This window comes from Oryzias latipes, chromosome 4 (assembly GCF_053564925.1).
Source record: "Oryzias latipes strain Hd-rR chromosome 4, Olatipes_Hd-rR_3.1".
Lineage (NCBI taxonomy): Eukaryota > Metazoa > Chordata > Actinopteri > Beloniformes > Adrianichthyidae > Oryzias > Oryzias latipes.
The window spans coordinates 18,431,459-18,452,372 of NC_136240.1; the positions used below are offsets into that span (position 1 = coordinate 18,431,459).

Here is a 20,914-nt window from a genome sequence, read left to right on the forward strand (position 1 = left end):
TAAAATGAATATACAGAGTTCATTTTTAAAAGTCAACTACTTATATGTTTTGGGTTACTCTGTAATGCCAATAGTGTTGCACAAGATTCTTATTAATATTCACAATGCATCTTTTGGGGACATTTTGTTACTTATAGACCAAAGCCCAGATCTGTTTGCATTAGCTTTACTATGAGAAGCTCAGTTTTTGCGTAGCTAAAATGTTAAATGCAAATTAAATAGCAAATTATAGGGTAAAGTATTTTGATGTTTTATGCCACAAAAACACACGTTGTGGGTCAAATTTAATAAGGAACAGCACCACATTTGCAGCAAAGCCCTGTTAGCATCACAGTTCCAGAAGACTGATGTTTGTTAAAAACATCTACCTTCATGAAATAACTGTTATTGTGATCAATTTGACTGCCAATCAGTCAGTTCCCCTAGAAAAAATAATGTTCTTTAATTAGTACCGTAATTAAATTGGATCCGTTGTCTTTGCATGTTGATTTATAGTTCTAGGCTGACATTTTTTAATACGTCGAGCAGCAACTGGGTTAAAGTCAGACCCTATCAATATTTTTAGAGTGCAGATGAGAGGAAATAAGGCCACACAATCATTTTTTCTAAACCCCAGACACGCTTTTTTACGTTTGGAACCGTTTTGATTCCATTGAAGTATAAAGAGAAGCCTGTAAAACTGCTTTTCTTTGTTATACTGTGTCAGAACCATGTTGCCTCTCTTTCTGTGTCTGCCTCCAAGATCCCCTGGTAGGAAACACCATATGTACAAGGAGGCCTCATAAATAACTTACAGGGCCTTGCAGGCAGTAGCACCATTCTTCTTCTTCTCACAAATGGCTTGACCTATGACCAGCAGCTCCAAGCGTGTTGCAGAATGCTCTTCTGAAGGTCGCGTTTTGGGTTGAATGCTGTCGTTACAGTAAGGGTGTCTCACGTCTTGACATAGGTCAGGCATAAAAATAGAAAATAAATTGAATATTTGACCTTGATGTCAAAAGATTGATTTTTTTCCCTTTCATTCTGCATCGGAGTGATAAATCACAGACTGTCCATGAATACATGCACGAAATTCTTACTTTTGACTGCGTACTGTCATGTGCAATTAAATTAACCAATGCTCAACAGGAAAACACGGCATTTTTCCGGCTTCTACGCTACTAACAAATCAACCCAAATCTACTGTCACTTCTGTCCTTAAAAAAAAAAAAAATCAAGAATTATTGAAACAGAAAAATGCTGACAAGCGAGTCAAAACATTGCCGGGTATTAAATTATTACACCAAAAAAACAAACTAAATCCACAGAAGCCAAGACACACTGATTTCATAGTACACATTTTCCAAAACAGTGACAAACTTACAAAAACCTAAAAAAATGTTTACCAAAATTTAATTTTTGTATTATTGTGCATGAAAAAACCAGCTGTTTTCTACATGCAACATTACCGCAGTACGTGCTTAACCCTCAGCCCACACGTTAATTCTGACATTCATTCATGTTTGCCCTAAAATAATAAAAAAAATAAAAGATAAATAAATCTCCCCACAATATGAATGTAAAATGCACTTTATCACATTCAAATGGCAATAAATCTCATTTTTATAACTTTGTATGATACATGGGAGGGTGACATACATAATTTCCTTCAGAAAAGTAATTACAATTCAGAGTGTCCTGTATACATACATACATACATATATACTTGTTTACAACAGCAGGTAAATACTGTTAGAAAGCTCCCCAGGAACAAAAATAGAAACCATTGTCACACTGAGTTTGTAGAGAAATCTGACCCAGCTTACACATGTTATTGGAAAAAACTGGCCACAGTGAGTTTGATCAGACGTTAGCTGCACAGTGAGCTTATTGGATGACGTACCAAATAAATTACAGGAAACAGACACGAACATTTGCAGTTTTTGGTGTTTGATAGAAATACTGTAACTGTGAATGAACAGGCAACATGACAAAAATCCTTATTTTTCTTGGGTCATTTGACAACTTCTTATTGTGCGGATGAGCTATGAAACAGTCTAAAATGGCTGTAAATGAATATCGTTGCTAAGCCTTATATAGCAACAGGATCCCAGTAGTGCTAACCAGAATCTACTACAAGGCTACCGTTTTGGTCATTAGTCACTGAAAAGCTGTTGTAACTCCTACTAAAATCTAAATGTTTTCATAAACATCTTGAAGACTTTAGAACTCTGAAATCTAGACATATTTTAAAACATAAAAAGTGTGTATTTGCAATTTCTGCCTTCCATCCAATATGGACCTAAAGAAAAATACGCCTATAAGACATCCAAAATATAGTGAGACGCCGTGAACAGACGATTCAATAAACACATATCTGAGCATCATGTGAAGCATACGTCATGTGTCAACATTTCAAAATGGAGAACAGAGCATCAGTGGGTTTTGTTTCGGTATTTACATTATGTAACGGATCTTTAAAAACAGACATTTTGCCACCCGAGGGGGAAACAAAGGAAGTCATGCTGATGCTGGTTTGTCATGAACTCAAAGCAAACATCAGGTGACTCTTCATCTGGATAAAAATAAGCAGATTTCAATATTGTTTTTCTACTGAAAAATAAGGAATTCAATGAAAATGCTCCACGTGCTGCACTCCCTCCCCCATGAAGACATTCAAAAAGACACGTAGAAAATATACTTTGAGTGGTTAACCACAAAAGGCGGCGACAGGAGGGCGGGGCCTCTGCGCAGCATCAGCAGCATCTTTGACTCTCTTTGACAAGTAGACTGCATTTGGAGCGTTTCTGACATCCAGTCCAGACAGAGCACAGTCAGCATCGCTTTGGCCATAAAAGCCAAGCGCTCAGAGACCGAGGCGGGGAATGTTTTCTTTTTTTTACTGATTTCCATCGTCTTTCTCCGCCTCTTTGACAGAATTTCTTCATTCAGCAATAAAGTTGGATTCTTCACACAGACAGATCAGGGAGAAGGAATGCTTTCTTTGAATTTCTTCTCCCCTCCAGCAGGTTTCATCTCACATGAGCGCAGATCTCAGAAGACAGAGATGTGCTGCATGTTAAGAAGCATTTCCTCCCCAGCTGCTCTGATGCAGGATGTGATTAAGGCTCACTTTTTTCAGACTTGTCTTTAAAAAAAAAAAAAAAAAAAAAGAACGTGCATTTCTTGACAAAGAAAATAGTAGCTGATCCACAAAAGCGTATCAATTTTCCAAAAACATCCATAGAATCCCCTTTTCAAAGAGTAAAAACATTTATGTGTTGACGTCAAGGTATGGTGTTGCACTGAAATGTCATAATAGATGAGTTTATGGCAACGCTACTGTGTTGAATTTCATTCATTCCATATGCAGTCTACAAAGGCTGACAGTGCTTTGTCAATTTTCTGCCCACACATTCCTTGTCTGCAATAAAGCAGTGGCACCGATGCAGACGTCTGAAGCCTCTTAAAAATATTTGCAGGTGTAAACAGGCGTAGAGTTTTTATAGGGTTTCAAAATCTAGAGCCAAAAAAAAAAAGGTTTGCACCTTGTAAAACTTTGGATGCATTCTTCAGCGCGCTTTTACAAGATGGTTTGGGGTAAAAAAAGACACATTTGTAAAAAAAAAAAAAAGCTACTTTAGAGGAGAAAAATGTGTTTTTTAAGAGAACTTGTAAATAATCTGGTAATGAAAAGTCTGATGAAAACCAAAAGCATTTGATCGGATGAAACAAGCTCTCAAAGAGTAAAATGGCCAACATGCTTTCAGGAAAATAGCTGAGCATCATCAGGCCTGGGTCTGTCGCGCAGAGGCCGACAAGAATATCATTTCACTGGGTGGCATCGCGGTTCCCATCTGTCATGAAAAACTTCTTTAATAAATAGTAGAAAAATATTATTTTTCTCTTAAAAGTCTATTTTACGTAAAATCTGTTTTTTAGACTGAAATTCATAGACGTTTGCAGAAATGAGATCCCACTTCTCGGCGTTTTCTGTCGTCCTCCGGTTCTCCTTTTGTCCGGACACAGGAGGCAACTTTCCGAGGAAATCCACTACAGATTTGAGGAGGAAGAGATGGAAGTTAAATCCTAACGGAGCCAGTTCTTCGTTTAAAAAGAAAGTACTTCCGATCTTCATCAGATATGCCCCACCGTGATTTTTCTTTTTTTTTCTTTTTTTTAAATGTACAGAGATCTATCTGTGTTTCTGACCCCACTAGAGGGCTTTGCAGAAAAAAACTCCAGCTACTCCCAATGTGGAACACTGAAAAATGAAGATCTTTGTCCCTGCATTTCTCATCCATAGTGATATTCAGGGAGTCAAGCAGCATCTTGTGTGATCCCAAAGCTTGTCAAATCCTGATTCCTGTGAAAAATCTCATTTCCAGCTGTTACATTCTGTTTGCTTATTCTCTGTGTGACTTTCTGAGCTACAAGGAAAAAAAAAGGGAATGTCACTTCATAAGGTTCCATTTCGTCTTGAGATGCTAGATCCACTTCTGGCTTTAACCATCTGGACAAACAGCGAAGAATCTTTTCAATAAATGCTCTTTGCTGTACAAACGACACTGTTCCATCCCTGACGGGAAGGTTGCCGGCGGATCAGCACTCTGCGTCCACGCTGTGCACGGTCACTGCAGCCTGCAGGTGGTGCGTGTGCAGGGGGTGGTGGTGCGTGTGTCGGTATGGATGGAATTTGTGGCTCAGCAACGCGGCCGTCTGGGGGGGCGTGTCCAAGTCCAGGTCGTCGTCGTGGTTGCCAACGTCAACACCTGCCGAGAGTGGATCGTTGTTCCCGGGTGGATTCTCGCTGTCTTCCTGTGGACTCATGGTGCTGTAGCCTGAACAAAATGAAACATACTGGAATAAACAGGCTAGTTCTGTTGATTCCTGACACAGACATCTCATCTGACCCCTGAAACTTGAGCTTTTTCAGTTTAGAAATACGTGCAAAAAAGCCAGTAACTGCTGAGTATATTAGCTACAAGCTTTAAAGTACTTCACTTTGAATTTGTCAAATTTAAATGGAACCACCAGAGACATTTTTAAAAAGTGGAAAATTTAGATGAGAGCTTGTTGCAACTTTATCAAAACAAAATTGCTGTTTCCTTTAAGAAATAAAACAGTCATATTAGAGTGATTAATTGTATAAACTAGTTATTTGGCCAAACCATTCCTCTGAAGTCCCACTCTGCTCATCTTTTGATCTCTTCTCAAAGTGTTCCCACCAGTTTTTAGCCAATATCCCAAAAAACTTGTCATTTTCTAGTATGTAGTTTCTGCAGAGCAGCAGAAAGAAATTTGCCTCTGCGTTGGTGTGGCGCAACCAGGCCCCCTCTTCCTGTCTCCAGCTAGTGTAGAGCCCCTCACACCCCCAACCTAACATTAGTGATGCCACAAAAACGGCGAGCGATATTGGAGCTATCCAGCTGGACAGTTTTGAGCCAGATCCCAGCTGTAATGAGGAAAATGAAGACGTTCATGGATCTATTTGTCTACAAGTGGATGCATTGGAATGAAGCTCTTTTTTCAAAACAGCATTTTTGTCTGCTCCTGATTCACAACCGTTTGAATAAAGAAACACTAAGTAATGCAGTTTTAAGCTTAATTTTCTTTATAGATGTCCTCCATCATGAGAAAAATGCCACAAAAACATGTTAAAAACACAAAAAACACCATTTTCATTGGAGCGGGTCTCAAGGAGGATCTGGTATTTCTTTCTTTGCCTTAAAAAAAGTATATAAAAAAATATAATATAAAAAAATAATCATAATTTATCAGTAGAGTTGAGAAATTTAACTGATCTTAAACACTTGAAAATCTATGCTTTTCACTCACCCTTAAGGACAAAATCTATTACTCAAAAAAAGAAGGAACTATTTTGATCTAGCGGTGAGAAAAGTAGCTAGGTTTGATCCAAGCGCAGCTTGAGCGGTAAAACACAGACATACTTAGAAATAAACACTAAGATGAGAAAGATCAGAGTGGAATGAAACCAGCTCTTCAGTGTCTCATGACTGCTTTTAATGCCAGCAGAAGAGGAGCGCCTTCTGTCATCGTCTTATAAAAGTTAACACTGAAAAGTTTCAAGTGAGCGCTAGGAGCTCGATCCAACACATATATATAGATATATATATAGATATATATCTATATATATAAAGTTTGTTAATCAGAATTTCAGTGCAACCAAACTGCCCCTCTAGGGGGAAACGCCAGCAAAAAGCTGCTTAGATGGATCAATCAGTTCGTACCATTAGAGCAAACAGACAGAATGCTGAAGCATTAAGTTTCAAAGAAATTGCTGCCATTTGAGATGATGTAACATTAAACCTCAACAGACACTGTGCCAAGTAACCAGCCAGCTTGAGGGTGCAGGCTGAAGCGGGAATGTGCCATCATGGCGTGCAACAGCACAGAGCCTTGCAGATATTCATGTGTCAATCTTTCCAGTGGAAAAATGAATGTCCCACTCACACAGCATGATTCACGATGCTCATGGCAGCTTACAGCTCTGCATATTCTCAACAGAGTTGCTCCCAAGAAGAGATTTAAGATAAATGGAATCTATTTAGTTTGAAGCATTCAACAGAAAGTTAAATAAAAAAATTCTTAATAAAAAGAGATACACTTTTAAACTAAATTAATATGCAGAAGCTTGGGAAATATCATTATTATTATTTTTTTTAAATATGGAACAATAAGCATGAAAGCAGTTTTGCAGATCTGACATTTAGTCATGTAGGTCAGGCTCAAGTTCAAACTGTGAATCCTGGTGTGATATGATTTCTCATATCTTGCCACTGATATGACAGAGGGAGCAGCAGAGGGAAGAACCTGTGTAGGTTATTGGTTTCTTTCTGGAATCTTAAATCAAAGAGTCCTGTATAAAAACACAAGGCTCTGTAATTGGAATGAGTACACTTTAAATCCTTTAACGAGGATCCATTGGAGGGCAAGTCTGGTGCCAGCAGCCGTGGTCATTCCAACTCCAATTGCGAATCTTAAAGTTGCTGCAGTTCAAAAGCAAAAGGATTTGCCAGTCACTGATTCTGCAAGTTATTCCTCTTAAAAAAATGAGAAGTCTGTAATGTTCATTAAAGCTGTGAAAAACAGAAAGTACAAAAACGAATCCTGCTGGCTTAGGCAGGATTTGAATTCATGAAAGTAACCTTTGTTATTTGGTTCCCAGCTCTCTTCGGGTCTTTGACCAGTTCTCCTCGTGAAGCTCTGGGCTGTTTCTTCACCGTTCTCAGGATCAACTGAGATCTTTCATGGAGCTCCAGGTGGAAGGAGATCGTCTGTGATCTAGTATTTCTTCCATTTTCTAATAATTGCTCCAACAGTTGATCTCTCCTCTCCAAACTTTTTTGTTTGTTGTCGATTAGCTCATCCCAGTCTCATTCAGGTGTACAGTCTTGGCCCTGGTGTGCTTTGACAGCTCATTTGTATTGGTCATTATGGTCCGACTGTTTAAGGGTGTGGACAGGTGTCTTTTATGAAGATAGTCAGTTCAAACAGGCGCCATCACTACAGGTAATGAGTGGAGGATAGAGGAAATTATTAAAGAGGTAGCAGCAGGTCCGTGGGGAACTGAATTCTTTGCTTTTTTGTTGGAGCTAAATACTCATTTTTTGCACCATTTCACAAATGAAATCTTTAAAATTCTAAAAATGTGATTTCTTGGATTGTGGAAGTTTACCTGTGGTGACCATTTCAGACTTCTCTCATCTTTGAAAGTGGAAACCCTTTTTTGCATCACTGAACACCTTTTACATTGCTGTGAATTCATTTTTCCCAGTATATTGCATTCTTAAATCAATTTGCATCCCTCTAGACGCCTCGTACTGCCAGGTGAGAGACTTTGGTGTTCCGTTATAAAACCTAGTTAGAATAAAAAGTTCTAATGTCCTTTGTGGTTAAAACCGTGTGACAGCTCTTCCTCAGCCCCCCTTCTTTAAATCTATACTTGAATGCTCACCACATCAGGAGATGCAAAATAAAATGAAAACAAAACTAGAAACTGGAGACAAACTCATATGCTTACCCATCTGTACAATTCGGCTCACACTTTTTTTTTTTTTTTTTTTGCATTTAAGCCCACTCTCTCCACTCTTCATTTTTCTGAAGCATCAGTTATGCAACAAGCAGCGTTGCCAGGAAAAGGACTGAAGCCATATGTGGGAGGCTGAGAGCCTATGTGGGTGAAAGTGTCCATCCATGTCGAGTTTCAAAAAATCTGTACATGAGAGACTCATCCAGAAACAAAGGTGAAAGACCAAAAACAATTTCAAATTGAGAAGGAAGCCAGATAGGGGCTTTGAAGAAATTGAGACGGAGGCTTCATGATAAACTGAAAGATGATTTTAGCTGATATCAGTACATGTTCTCGTTGGGTAACTGCTGGAAATTGCAGATGAACCTTGAGGTGTTTGTATTCCGACCTGCCACATATCTCTGGATGGTTTCACTTGAATGCCCTTCTCAAGAATAGCTGTCTAATTGTAACAGCAGAGAAACGGCTTCCTGACAGATCTTTGTGTTTCAGCCGCTTCCTGCAAGCGTCTCGACAGACATGCGTCCTCCTTTCTAGCGGCTGCATGACTGAATTCATTACTGGTTCGAGTCTGCTTGATGCTTAATTTTCACATAAATCGTGCAGCTGACACTGCATGAAATGCAAGAAAGATGCCCTTATTCTCCCCAAAACTTGTGTTTTACATGCAAAGAAAAAAGCACAAATGTAAGCTGACTTGGTGTGAAAGGATGTGTGCAAGGTCTGGTATTTTCAGCATTTCAGCTACACAAGAAATGCAGATGATATAAATACACAGTTTCACTTCCATGAAAAATCTCAGATCAGTCTGCTCCGTTTTTTGTCAAGAGCTGATTTTTAAAAACCCACGGCTGTAAACACAGCATATTTCAAGCTGTCTCACCGTGATCGCTCTCCGTCCCAGATCTGCCCCAGTACCTCCGTCTGCGCTCTGGGGTGTGAGTGTGTCTCTCGATCACAGCGGCGATAAACCTGGTATTACTGACTGAAAGCACAAAGATCACACAGACAGACCAGCCGGTTATCTGTCAATCCCGTCAAATAACAAGTTGCAGCTATGACCTTCGGGGGGGGGGAAAGGTTTCATTTAATTGGCGTGCACTCACTGATCCCTCTGTCCTCGTGGCTGTCTTCGTCCCTCTCATCCCTCTCATTATCAAGGTTGGACATTCTCACCGACATTTCTGCAGAAGTGTGGAGGGAAGAAGAATTCCACAGAGACACTTTTATTAGATAAAGAATCCAAAGCATGACCAGTAAGACTCAGCAGGTAATTAAAAAAACAATAAAACAAACCCAAAAAGGTTGGAAAAATGATAAAATGCTTCCCTTTTGACCCCAATAGGTGCAGGAGTCAGTGTTAGATCAAACACTCGTGCTCTGCTCATTGTTTACCAAATGTTTAGACAGAAAGCAGCTCACAGTCAAGGGGCTTAAATGCACCTGTAATTTTGTTTGATGCTGCATCCAATATGTCCGCATAATTACCCAAATCATGCAGCAGAAGCAGCAGCAGCTGCTGCTTTGTTGGTGTCAGTGTCAGCTTTTTAACTGGAACTTGCTCCAGCTAGTTTTTTTTTTTTCTACATTGTACCTAGATTTTGTGACACTAACTTGGTTGCAAATAAATACACAAAGGGTGTCAAGCCGGGAAGGTTTGGTCAGTTCCAAACCAAACTGTTGTGTTATAAAGTCTGTGCGTCTCAAGTGGACTCTTAAGCTCACCCTGTGTGGCCAGAGGAGACATGTGCTGATGTGAGCGTCGGTGGATCTGATGTCTGTATGCGTAAACAGCCAGAACCAACACCATGATGCATCCCATGATCCCCCCGGCCACGGGACCTACAGGGGCGCTCTTGATCATGTTCAAAGAGGCCACCTCCTCATCTGTGAAAGAAAGGGGGGGGGGGGGGGGGGATGAAGGGGTAGAAAAGAGGGTTAGTGAAAGGGTTTGGAGAGGGAAAAAAAGGCCAAAAGGCAGAAGCAGAGCATTCAGGCTGTGATCCTAACCACGGCTGCCATGATGCTATGATTTCAGTGCTGCTACTCTATCATTAAGGAAATATGCCAAAACAAAAGAAAACTTTTATTGTTTGAAGTATCTAAAAAATGTTATCTTTTCCTGTTGTTGATTGGGCCTTTCTTCATTCCACTGACAGGTACAACACACTACATCCACAACAAATCATTTCATTGTGATGAGCCTAAACACATTTGGAAAATGCTCCGATTTCTCCCTTCAGTTACTTACCAACGACTCCTAGGCCGTCTGCGTAGGGGCTTTTGGCGCCAACGATCCCCCCGAAACATTCCTTTTGCAGGGCACAGTAGGGCTTGTCCAGTCGAGTCTTCCCATCACTGTCCACCATGCACCACTCGCAGTCCAAAACGCCATAGCAGTCGCTAAAACAACACATCATAGCAAATGAGCAAACCTTTTTTTGGGAAAATAATCTGGTGTTAAAGCAACTGAAAAATCTTCTCTGTAAACATGTATCCAGTGAAATCAGAACTTAAACTTTTTTCTTATTCAAAGTCTCACTCCAATAATTTTTGGAGCTGATATAAAAGCGCTCCCAGAGGTATTTTAATTATGATTACGCTGTTTTTAGCCAAAATAAAAAACCCTTTGTTGTTTTCTAGGAAATACTTTTTGCAGAGTGGCAGTAGTTCATCAGAAATTCACCTCAGAGTTTGGGCGGGACTGTTGCTGTGGAGTAAGCCTGCCCCTACTTCCTGTCATACATCTGGTTACACTTTCTCCCGCTAGCTTACAGTCCCTTAAACCCCCAACCTAACATTATGATTTCAACAAAAATGAAGAGCAATATTGGAGCTATCAAGACATACAGTTTAGAGGCAGATGCCAACTCAAACAAGGAAAACAAATACCTTCACGGATCTATTTGTCTACAAGTGGATGCATCAGAATGGATCTTGTGGCCTGCCACAATATATATATGTCACAGCTACAACAAGCTTCTTCCAATTGCATTTTTTTTTGTCTTGTCCTGATTTACAATGATTTGAATAAGGAAATACTCACAAACACAATTTAAAGCTTAATTTTGTTCATATATGTCCTCCATCTTGAGAAAAACGCCACAAGAACATGTTAAAAACGCCCAAAATATGATGTGTCTTTATTGTTAATGTATTTTTCTCGTTTGAATGGCAGATTGCATTTTTTTAACACTAGGTGGCAGTGCAGTGGCGCTGAGGGGTTGGTTTTCGAATGATGGAATGGATTGAATGGGACAAGAACAAGTATGAAACAAGAGCAGCTGTACCTGCTGGTGACTCTCTGGCTGCAGCGGGTGTTGATGCACTGTGGCAGGGTGTCGTGCAGACCGGCATCAATGACGTTCAAGCTTACGGGCTCCTGATGGACCTCACAGCTGGGGTTTCTGAGGAACATTCAGTAACAAAAAGTGGAGAAAAAGGTGGTTGTATATTTGTAGTTCAGAACCATTTCAAATTTGATTAAAAAAATCTAAGTATAAGTACACAAAGCTGTGTTTTTGGAGCGTCGGTGACAGCTTAGCAACACTGGCTGGCACATTATCAAGAGGGAAAAGTGACAGTGGAAATAATTGCATCTCTTCTTTGAGATAAAGGAAAAACTGGAAACACTGACATGCTGTCAAACGCAGCTGACGGCTGATCAAAGAAAGGTGGGCACAACAAAACAAATGTGAAAGAGCGAAAGATGGATGGGTGCAGAAAGAACAAATGTAGGAGGAACAGACTGGAGACGTGAAGAAAACGCTCTTAAATATTCTTAAAGGGAAACCACATCAAATATGTTTTGATACATCTAAAGAAAAAACAAATAAAATCTCAAAAGGATATTCACACACCAACAGTGCTTTAATAAGATTACATTGATCGCTTTAACAGGAAAAAAAATGACCACAGGGCATTTCTAATGAATTATTTGTGATGGTGTATTCTATGTATTCTGTTAAAAATTGAACAGAGCAGAGAGTGAATAAAAATAAAATAAAATAAAATAACAAAAAAGAACACATTTTTATATGTGTAATAAATGAAAGAATTAGTAAAGAATGAACCCACTTTTCAACATTTTGCAAATGGTTATGCAGTCATTTATCTATCCTCATGCTGTGAGCTTAAAGCACAGATGAGTTTCATGTCTTTGTTGTCAATACCATCACTCTCACATCATAAAGGATGGAGTCTGAAAAGAGGAGCTGAACTCCCTCCCTATTTGTCTTTCTTTTGCTGCCCTCTTGAGTAAACTCTCGGTTTTACACCAATTTCCAGATATTCACTAATGTAACTTTTTTAGCACTGCTTATTATTTTTATGTTTTGCATTAAGTAAAAATCCCCTTTTATTGAGAAAACGACGTTGTAGACATCAACGCAGCGTACCTGCAGTGCAAACTGGGTTTCAGTCGTACTGACCTATTCTCTGCGTTGGTGAGGTTGCCTGTACACTCATCGACCTCCAGGGGGCACTCACACGGACACTCACACTCATTCTGCTCCATTCTGAAAGACAAAAATGCAACAAACACCAGTTAAATCTCTTGTTAAGTTGCAGATCCAATGTAATAGTATAATCAAAGCCATTGAATGGTATCTGCATTTTTTTTAAGAACTAACAAAGACACGAGGAACGATTAGACTGTTTGAAAACTGTTTAATAGCATTTGCAGCTCAGAATTTCTGCCAGCTTGGCTAGTATTCAAAAGGATGAAAATACTTGATGTGCCCTGAGTTTTTGAACAAATGAACAACTTTTAATTGTATTTTTATTTAAGCCTATGAGCAACGAAACAAATAAATGGACAAAGGGAAACTGTCTTTTTACTTTATCTACTTGTGTAAATAAAAAATAGAGTGATGTCATTCTTTCCATGTCCATATTGAAGATTTCATGCATGTGCAAGTAAATTGATTTGTTTTTGAATATCAAGCAGCTTCGGGTTCTACCTGTGGCAGTTGAGACAGAGCCTGTCGACCGTGCTGCAGGCGCAGAACGCCAGTGAGTCGCATGTTTCGTTGACAATGCCAGCAAAGGCGTTGGTCCCCGGGATTCTGGTCAGGCGGTACTTGGAACAATGGCTGCCGTGGACTAAGTTAGTAAGGTCCCCCTGAGAGATTGGGAGTTCCATTAATAACTTTTCCATAACAGTTCATTACTTTTACAAGACAAAAGATCAACCTCACAGCTGGTATTTCTACAGAAAATTAAATAAGAAAAAGTGAAAAAGAAGTGATCAAAGGCCCATTGACACATTTAAAATCTAAAAAAAAAAAACTACGCAAACTGATCATTCTTAAAATAATTTGGATATTTGAAATATTTTTAACCTCCTTTCAGGAGTTCAGGCTACAAGAGTCTCCAGTCAGCGTCAGGAAGTTAAATAAAAAATATAAGCACCATAAGCCACCACTAGATGGCGGTATTACATAAAAAGATAGTTCTAAAAGGCTTGAACAGACGTTTATTTGTTGAACATTAAGATCTGGATCAGTTTCTCTGTTAAAGGGTCTTCAGTGTTCTTTCTTTTGCCTATTACTTACCACTATGCTGGTGTTGAACTTGTAGAAACGCTGTACTGTGCGGTCACTGAAACTGTTACACAGGTTTTTCTTAACAAAGTTGGGGTGGTTGAGGATGTCATTGGCCACCAGCGGCTCCTGTTTGCAAAACCATGAGAGGTAAAGCTGTGAATTTAATGAAAAACTCCAAAGTATATAGAACAGATTAATATATAACCACACACAAGCTGTTTTCCTTCTTATTAACATTAAGATAACATATATTCTTAGTGGGTAAAGAGCGTTTGAACAGCTTTTTCGCAGGAAAACAAAGTGTTATCAAAACAAAGTGTTTTCCTCAATTATATTTTATTTCTTTGCCAAAAGAGTTACAACATCAGTACAGTTTGTGTTGCCATTTTAAAACTAACGCAGTAACCTGCAACTACAATTCTCCAAGCATCATCGATCTCATGCTGGCCTCAAATCGGGCAGGTGGCTTTTTTATCAGAGGCACGGTTATCTCATAAAATAATAGTGATAATAACAGAGATGATAATACTTAAAGAGAAAAGAAGATCCTTGACTTCAGTTTCATCTCGAAACACTTGATTTATGACATTCTCAACATCTAAGGATTATTTGGATCTCCTTCCTTTATGTCATTCATTTATTTTTAAACTGTTTGGTTTGGCTTTAAGCCCTTTACCTTATGTGTGATGTGCTGCTGCTCTGCGGGGGCATGACCTTTGGGGTCAATAAGGGTGGGGTGAGCCACTAAGTATCCACGGTCCTCCATTATAAAGCACCTACAGAAGCAAAGGATTCAAATCAAATTTTGACCTCAAGAGGAGAATTGTATCATTACTTACACACATATTTCATTCTTTCTTTACACATATGATTGTGACTGTATCCCAGTATTACTTTTTCACTCCTGTGAGTCTCTGTAGCCTTTCTGGTAAACAAAATGCACAGATGATGGAGAAACTTTGAAAGTAAAAAAAGGTGACAAGAAGAAACCGATAGAACTGTTTATATACAGCAGGGGTGTCAAACTCATTTTCACTGAGGGCCACATCAGCATAGTGTTTGTCCTCAAAGGGCCAGATATAACTTATACATGTAAACTAAATGTAATGAAAAATAAATGTAACTGCTCCTTAATGTTAAATAACTCATTATTTATTTATTATAACTTTTTAAAGTGACAATTACAGTTGCATAGAAAACAAATGTTTGCATGTTACTTTAGCATAAATCCTTTTAAATTTGATTCTGTCAGGTTAGGTTACAAGGACAGTGTTTAAGTCCTAATGTATAGTTGCCCAATCCGATATTTTAAGTCCAATTCCCCTAGATATGAATAATTACACACCAATTTTTATTTTAAGAAATTAAAAACGTTTATGCTCTCCAAGGCCACATAAAATGAAGCCTTGAGTTTGACACGCGTGATATCCAGGGTGAGTTCATCCTTCTCTTACCTGATTTTGTTCCCTTTATCCTGGTTGCAGATGGGCAAAAGGTCTAGCAGGACCTTATAAAAGTATCTGAGGGTGAAATCTATACCCATCACTGCAACTGCATAACCAGGAGCCATCTGAGAGCTACAGAGAGAGGCCAAGAGACAGACGGGAAACACGTCACACACGTAGATGTTGGTTTGTAGGAAAAAGCAAACAGACCCAGATTTCCACAAACAAAATGATGAAAACACAGCAGACACATTGGTGGTTCTTCTGAAATCAGCATTTCCTGGAAGCTGTTGGTTACTGAACCATAGAACAGGATAAATCATTATTATTACCAAATGCACTGAAAGTTTGTGTATACGCAGTGGTGGCAGGAACTGTAAACACACACTCACACAGAACAGCTGTGAGCAGCACAGTGGCCATCAGGGTTTGTTGCATTTTGAGTTCAGTGAACAAGAAACAAATATTTTGATCCGAGCTGAGAACTCTTTGTAGAAAACAGTTTGTAAACCCAAAAAGCCCCAATTTTTTCTTTAACTTCCAACACTGCGGCTGTTGTTTCACAGCAACTAACCCTAAAGGTGCTTTAGAAAATATAAAAGATAGCTATTAGTGATTTAATATCACTTCAGCGGTCAAGTTTAGGCGTCTCCTTTATTTTCTGTCCTTTTCTTTATTCTAAAACAGCATCTTTTAGTCAAAAGAAAAAATCACATACAGGAAATCAAGCACAATTATTTTCTATGATCTTTTCATGGCAACAGCAGAGAAAATTGATTAAATCTTTGCCACAAAGTCAAATTAAAAAAGTTTGACTTATACTTTTATTAAAAAATGTCCTCCAATGCCTTTTCTTTACCTCATATGGGCAAAGTCTTTCAGCCCATCTTTGGAACTCTCTACAGTTAAAATTGAATCTTAGGCTGATTATTAGACATTCAGTGCATTGCCCAAGAGCACTTTGTCTGCATTGGTTTGTCAGGGAAAGCGTAGTTCTGGTTCTTGAGAATCAAACGGGCAAACAAGCTCTACTGCCCCCAAGTCAGATAAATGTTTTAAAAAAGAATAGCTGTTTTGCAAATAAACCCAAACAAAACAAACTTTAAGATTCACGTATGGAAAAATAGTTTTAAAAAAGTCACATTTTTAGGTGTCAGTTTTTAAAAATTGCCCTTAAAAGGGCTATTCAATTTATTGGCATTATTGCATTGTTTTATAAAGTGTACACAATGTAAAGCAACTGTGTTTGCTCTTCTGACGTTAAGTGCATCAGATAAAACGATGCTACCTTTGTGAACATTGCTATTATATCTGCATAAAAATTGTCATTAGCAACTGCTGTTTGCAGCGGAATTGTGTTTCATTGTTCAGAGATACAATAAGACAACTCACAAAGCATGACTTTCTAATGCAGAGAAAATGTAGTTTCAAGCTACAAATGTACAGATCCTGTTATACTTGCATATAATATTTAAAATTTAAATGAATACAAATAAGTTATTTGTATGAAACTGGCCCCTGTGACGTAAAACAAAACATCTGCCATCACATTTCTGCTGGAAAGATAAACTGCATCCACTGCTGAGTGGCCTTAGACTACCTTTTGGTGAAAGAAATAACTGCTGTCCACGACTCTTGGGATAAATCGAGACATAAACAGAGGTTTGATAAGTAACAGCTAGGAAAAAGTCACCTGGAAGCATGAATAGTGTGGCTGATGGTGACGACATAACCGGCTCCTCCCACGTCAAGGTACGGCCCTGTGAAGGTGACGAGGCCAGGGTTGGCCACAGCATGTTGATACCTGCACATCATCACACAGCTTTTTGCTTAAAGACAAATCAGTTTATGGATGAAACTTGTGGTCTCAGAAATGAAAGCCATGTGATCTTTTTTGGGTTATTTTAGTGTAAACATGCTATTTCTATTATAGCTTTATGGGATTAATCTATTTTTCAATGTATTGGTTTTTTTTTTTTTCAGTAAATCTTACCAGCCTCATGTTACCTTATTTTCAGCCTTAATGTTGCATTTATACATTTTAATATTAAACTTTTAGAAATGAAATAAAAGATTGTTGAAATTCTTTATTTCTACATAGGAGTCAAAAATGTCTTTGAAATTATGTTTACAAAGATTCTTCTTCCTTTATACGAAGGTATTAGCTGCCAGTAGTGTGTGTAGCTGTGTGAGTGACTCGTCTCAAAAAACACTGGTTCAAAAAAATGGAAAAATTCTGAAGTGTTGGTATCTGGTTCCACGTTAAAAGAGGCTTTTATGTTCTAAAAACAGTCAGACAGCATAAAAAGGGAAAACAAAAGAGTAGAAAATATAGATTTGTTTGCTTCAAAAATCGTTTGAGAACTCATTCTATTTGATAAGTCAGTAAGAAATTATACATTTCGGTTGATGATAGTGAATTTTACTAATAAATTCATTTATTTATAACCAAGAATCCCTCCTGCACTTCTTCCAAAATAAGCCTCACCATTGTCTGCGGGTGGGGTCAAATGCTTTGTCCATCAGGGATCCTGGGTAAATCCGGAGCACCCCGCTGGGTGTTGCTATGTAACGTCGCACAATGTAGCAGTTGAGGCTACTCATTTCCATTAGTGTCATCCACTCATCCGTGACGTGACTGGTCGCCATGACCTCATTCCTGACAGAGGACTGCGGAGCAAAGGATGGATGATGAGGGGAGAAGAAAGGAGGTTCAGGATGAGTGGAAAATCAAAATGATAACAGAATAGTACAGCAAGGACTGAAGAAAGTTTGGGCTTTTCTTCAACCAACTTTAAAAAAGTTAGAAAAGTCAGACTAACACTTTTTTTTCTGCATTTTGAAAAATGTTTATTCTAATTGTTTGTGAGCAGGACCAGCAGAATTTACATTTTTCTAATAGCAGTAAGAATGAACCTTTCTCTGTGTTTGTGAGAATGGAGATCAAGAAAGCACAGCAGGGAAACTGGAGCAGCTCTTTAGCTTTGAAAAATCCCATCCTACAGCCAGCCTCAAATATGTCCTGGAGTTGAAAGAGGTGACAAGGTCACCGGAGGGGGTCTTAAAGGTTGGCTTGGGAAATCTGTGCTGGGACTGTGCTTTGGAGATTTAACTCCCTCAGGACAGGAATACACACAGAATGCCAAATCCAGAGCGGATTCCCTTCTTAAAGATGCAGAGCATCATTTCAGCATGGGTTCATGTTTCACACAAACAGCTTTTTCAAAGACAGTTATTGTCTAAATCGGTCCAGGCCGTTCACGTTCAAAACAGGGATGAATGAAAACGTTTTTATTTATACTTCTTGCAAATCTTCTGCATTTTAAGAAGGCAGCAATTGAATGTGTGTACTATTTGTGTGAACCCTGCAAACATTTTAAAACAAATCTACTCAGAAAAACTGAATTACTACAAACAGGGAACATTTCATTGAAGTTTTAGAAATCATGAAGTGATTTTTTTATTGTAATTAGCAAACATAAGCAACAAGTGGAAACAATTTTTTTTTGTTTTAGCAGTGCTTCTAAAATAGAGCACACAGTTCATTTTGAATGGGAAAGCTCATGTCTCCCTATGGATAGAAAGGACCATTGCACTAACATTTGCTAGCAGGTGTTCCTAGCTTCCCACTGCTCTTTGTGTTCATTAAACCTGGCAACCCTAACCCGATCTAATGTGTCACGTTTTTTGAGTTTTTCTCTTTCCTGGATGTCAAAGCTCCATTCCTACCACAGCAGAGCCACATTTGAGGCTTTTGGGATACTTCTGGGAATAGTATGTCTTCCCAGAGTGGGACATGAAGCGATTTCAATAAAAGGGGAACTAATGTATGGCTATAAACATCCTTCTCTGATTAGCATGACTAATTGTTTCTCCAGACCACCTACGCAGCAGCACAAGTGAGGCGGATGTAATTCCATCTGAATGACAGCTAAAGGTTTATATAAAAGGAGGGGTCCGGTCATGTTCTCTCTGCCAACTCTAGAGTGAGTTTTAATTGTGTTTTCTTTTCAACATTTACTTTAAAGTGTCACTCCAATCATCTTTTGTTCTATTGTGAAAGCGTCCCAAGTGGTTTTGTAATTATGATTATGCGGTTTTTAGCCAAAACTAAACAACTTGTATCGTTTTTTTAGGACATAGTTTGTGTATAGCTGCAAGAGTTCATCAGAAATTTGCCTCAGAGTTGAGGGCGGGACTGTTGGCGGAGAGTAAGGCTGGTTACAACACTAAAAATATGCTTTTTACTGGAGTGGCTATTTCAAATTAAACTAGCTCAAGCTTATCAGATGCCTGACTTTTAGGTCGTGGACAGCTTCTTTTAAACTGCTCAGGTTTTTCCATAGAGTCTTCATTTTGAATGTAGAAAGATGTACTTTTACATGTTTCTGTAAATTCTGAAGTTTTTATTCTCATTTACCTTGAGGCCAGGGTTGGCTATGAGTCTGGTGTTATCGCTCAGGTAGGCGGTATAGTGTTCAACCATCCGCTTCGTCTCTGGCTGACTCAGGTGCTCATAAGGAGAGGAGAAGCTACCAGCCGCCAGCATCACTGTGGGGGACTCTGGGATACCAACGCAACAAGGATGGTCAGCCACTGCTTGGACTGAGTCAGCATCATGCCACAGCTCTGATCTCTGATCTGGGGATGTAATCTTACCAACAGTGGCGAGCTGCTTGAAGTGCAAGCAGGAGCTGGGCTGGCCCAGCAGATCCAGACGATGGTAGAGCAGCTTTGAGCTCGGAGCTGTGTTAAGGTTCTTTAGCTGCTTTACTGGAATCTCTGGCTGCACGTAGACGATGCACAGGATGAACGATGTGTCCTGAACCTTGAAGTCAAAACACAGTCGAAAAAAAAGCTCAGCTGTACTGGAATTCATTTGTCAGTGAGTAAAAAACAAACTTCAGCTCTGATTCATATCCATAAAAGTCCTATCATTAAACAAGTATGGTTACATTTATCATAAAGATGATGATAAATATCTAGATCCCAAAAACTAAAGATGGAATTACGTGCTTTACTTTCTTAAACCCATTTTACTCTCCAATAATGAAACTGATGGATTAAAAAAAACAGTTTCTATTTCAACTGCATCCAAACTTTTCAACGCCACCTCTCCTTATCAGCTCACTTTTTTAGTCTTTACCTCTTAATAATCAATGTTTTATTGGCTGCAAGCAAAAACATATCTAATCAGTCCAACATCTGCTTTTAGCGCAACCAAATGAACCCTGCAGGGTAGTCTGCTCTATTGCTAAATCATGCAAACTATCAGACACTCTGCAAATCATTTTCAGGGATCTGGGTAGCTCCCATAACTCAAGAAACACTTAACTCCTTCTATAGTTTTTAGGAAAACAAGTGAAAGCATCAAATGGAATTTTTTTTTGGTTTGTTTCAGAAAATCATGAAGTGCAGGTTTTTCTACACTGATGTTTTCATACGTCACTGAAAGCTTTTCGTCTGCCTCTGAAAAGCTTGTTTTACAAAGCAGAGCAGTCAAAGGCATGTCAAAGATGACTTGTTTTAACACCACCGCCTGTGGGAAAAACTAAATAAAATGTCACAAGTACTTAAAATAGCGGCGAAAATACAATGTTTAATTTAAACAAGACATTTCTGGCCATGCCAAAACGTTTAACGCAAGAAAGAGAAGTTTCTGCTACTGAACTATTTGTTCCTAACACATCTGGGGCCTCAGAGTAAGAGCTGATTCAAGGGCTTGACGGTTTCTCCCTGTGACAGTTACTGATGCAGCAGCAGGGCGGAGTTGAATCTTTTCAGACTATACAGAACTTTGGACTGAGGAAGATAAGGAGGCTGTTGGTTTTGAGGCGGAGTTAAAAAAATAAATCATTTGGAGTCTTTTTTTTAAGACTGGAACTTAATCT

The 20,914-nt window shown here is 38.9% G+C and overlaps 1 protein-coding gene across 1 annotated transcript in view; it reads right to left on the minus strand.

Annotated features, from left to right (window-relative positions):
* Positions 1–1,553: 1,553 nt before the first annotated feature.
* The window catches only part of cachd1 (cache domain containing 1), an 81,927-nt gene continuing 62,566 nt past the window's right edge, over positions 1,554–20,914 (minus strand). Inside the window, exons 13-27 of the mRNA XM_023954323.2 lie at positions 19,683–19,851; positions 19,444–19,586; positions 17,512–17,693; positions 16,717–16,827; positions 15,033–15,155; positions 14,255–14,354; positions 13,588–13,704; positions 12,994–13,154; positions 12,463–12,549; positions 11,323–11,439; positions 10,284–10,435; positions 9,758–9,919; positions 9,139–9,216; positions 8,916–9,017; positions 1,554–4,820 (exon numbers count right to left, since the gene is read on the minus strand). Of these exons, the coding sequence (XP_023810091.1) occupies positions 4,582–4,820; positions 8,916–9,017; positions 9,139–9,216; positions 9,758–9,919; positions 10,284–10,435; positions 11,323–11,439; positions 12,463–12,549; positions 12,994–13,154; positions 13,588–13,704; positions 14,255–14,354; positions 15,033–15,155; positions 16,717–16,827; positions 17,512–17,693; positions 19,444–19,586; positions 19,683–19,851 (2,043 nt within the window). The 3' untranslated portion in view covers positions 1,554–4,581. The remainder of the gene's footprint in view (positions 4,821–8,915; positions 9,018–9,138; positions 9,217–9,757; positions 9,920–10,283; positions 10,436–11,322; positions 11,440–12,462; positions 12,550–12,993; positions 13,155–13,587; positions 13,705–14,254; positions 14,355–15,032; positions 15,156–16,716; positions 16,828–17,511; positions 17,694–19,443; positions 19,587–19,682; positions 19,852–20,914) is intronic.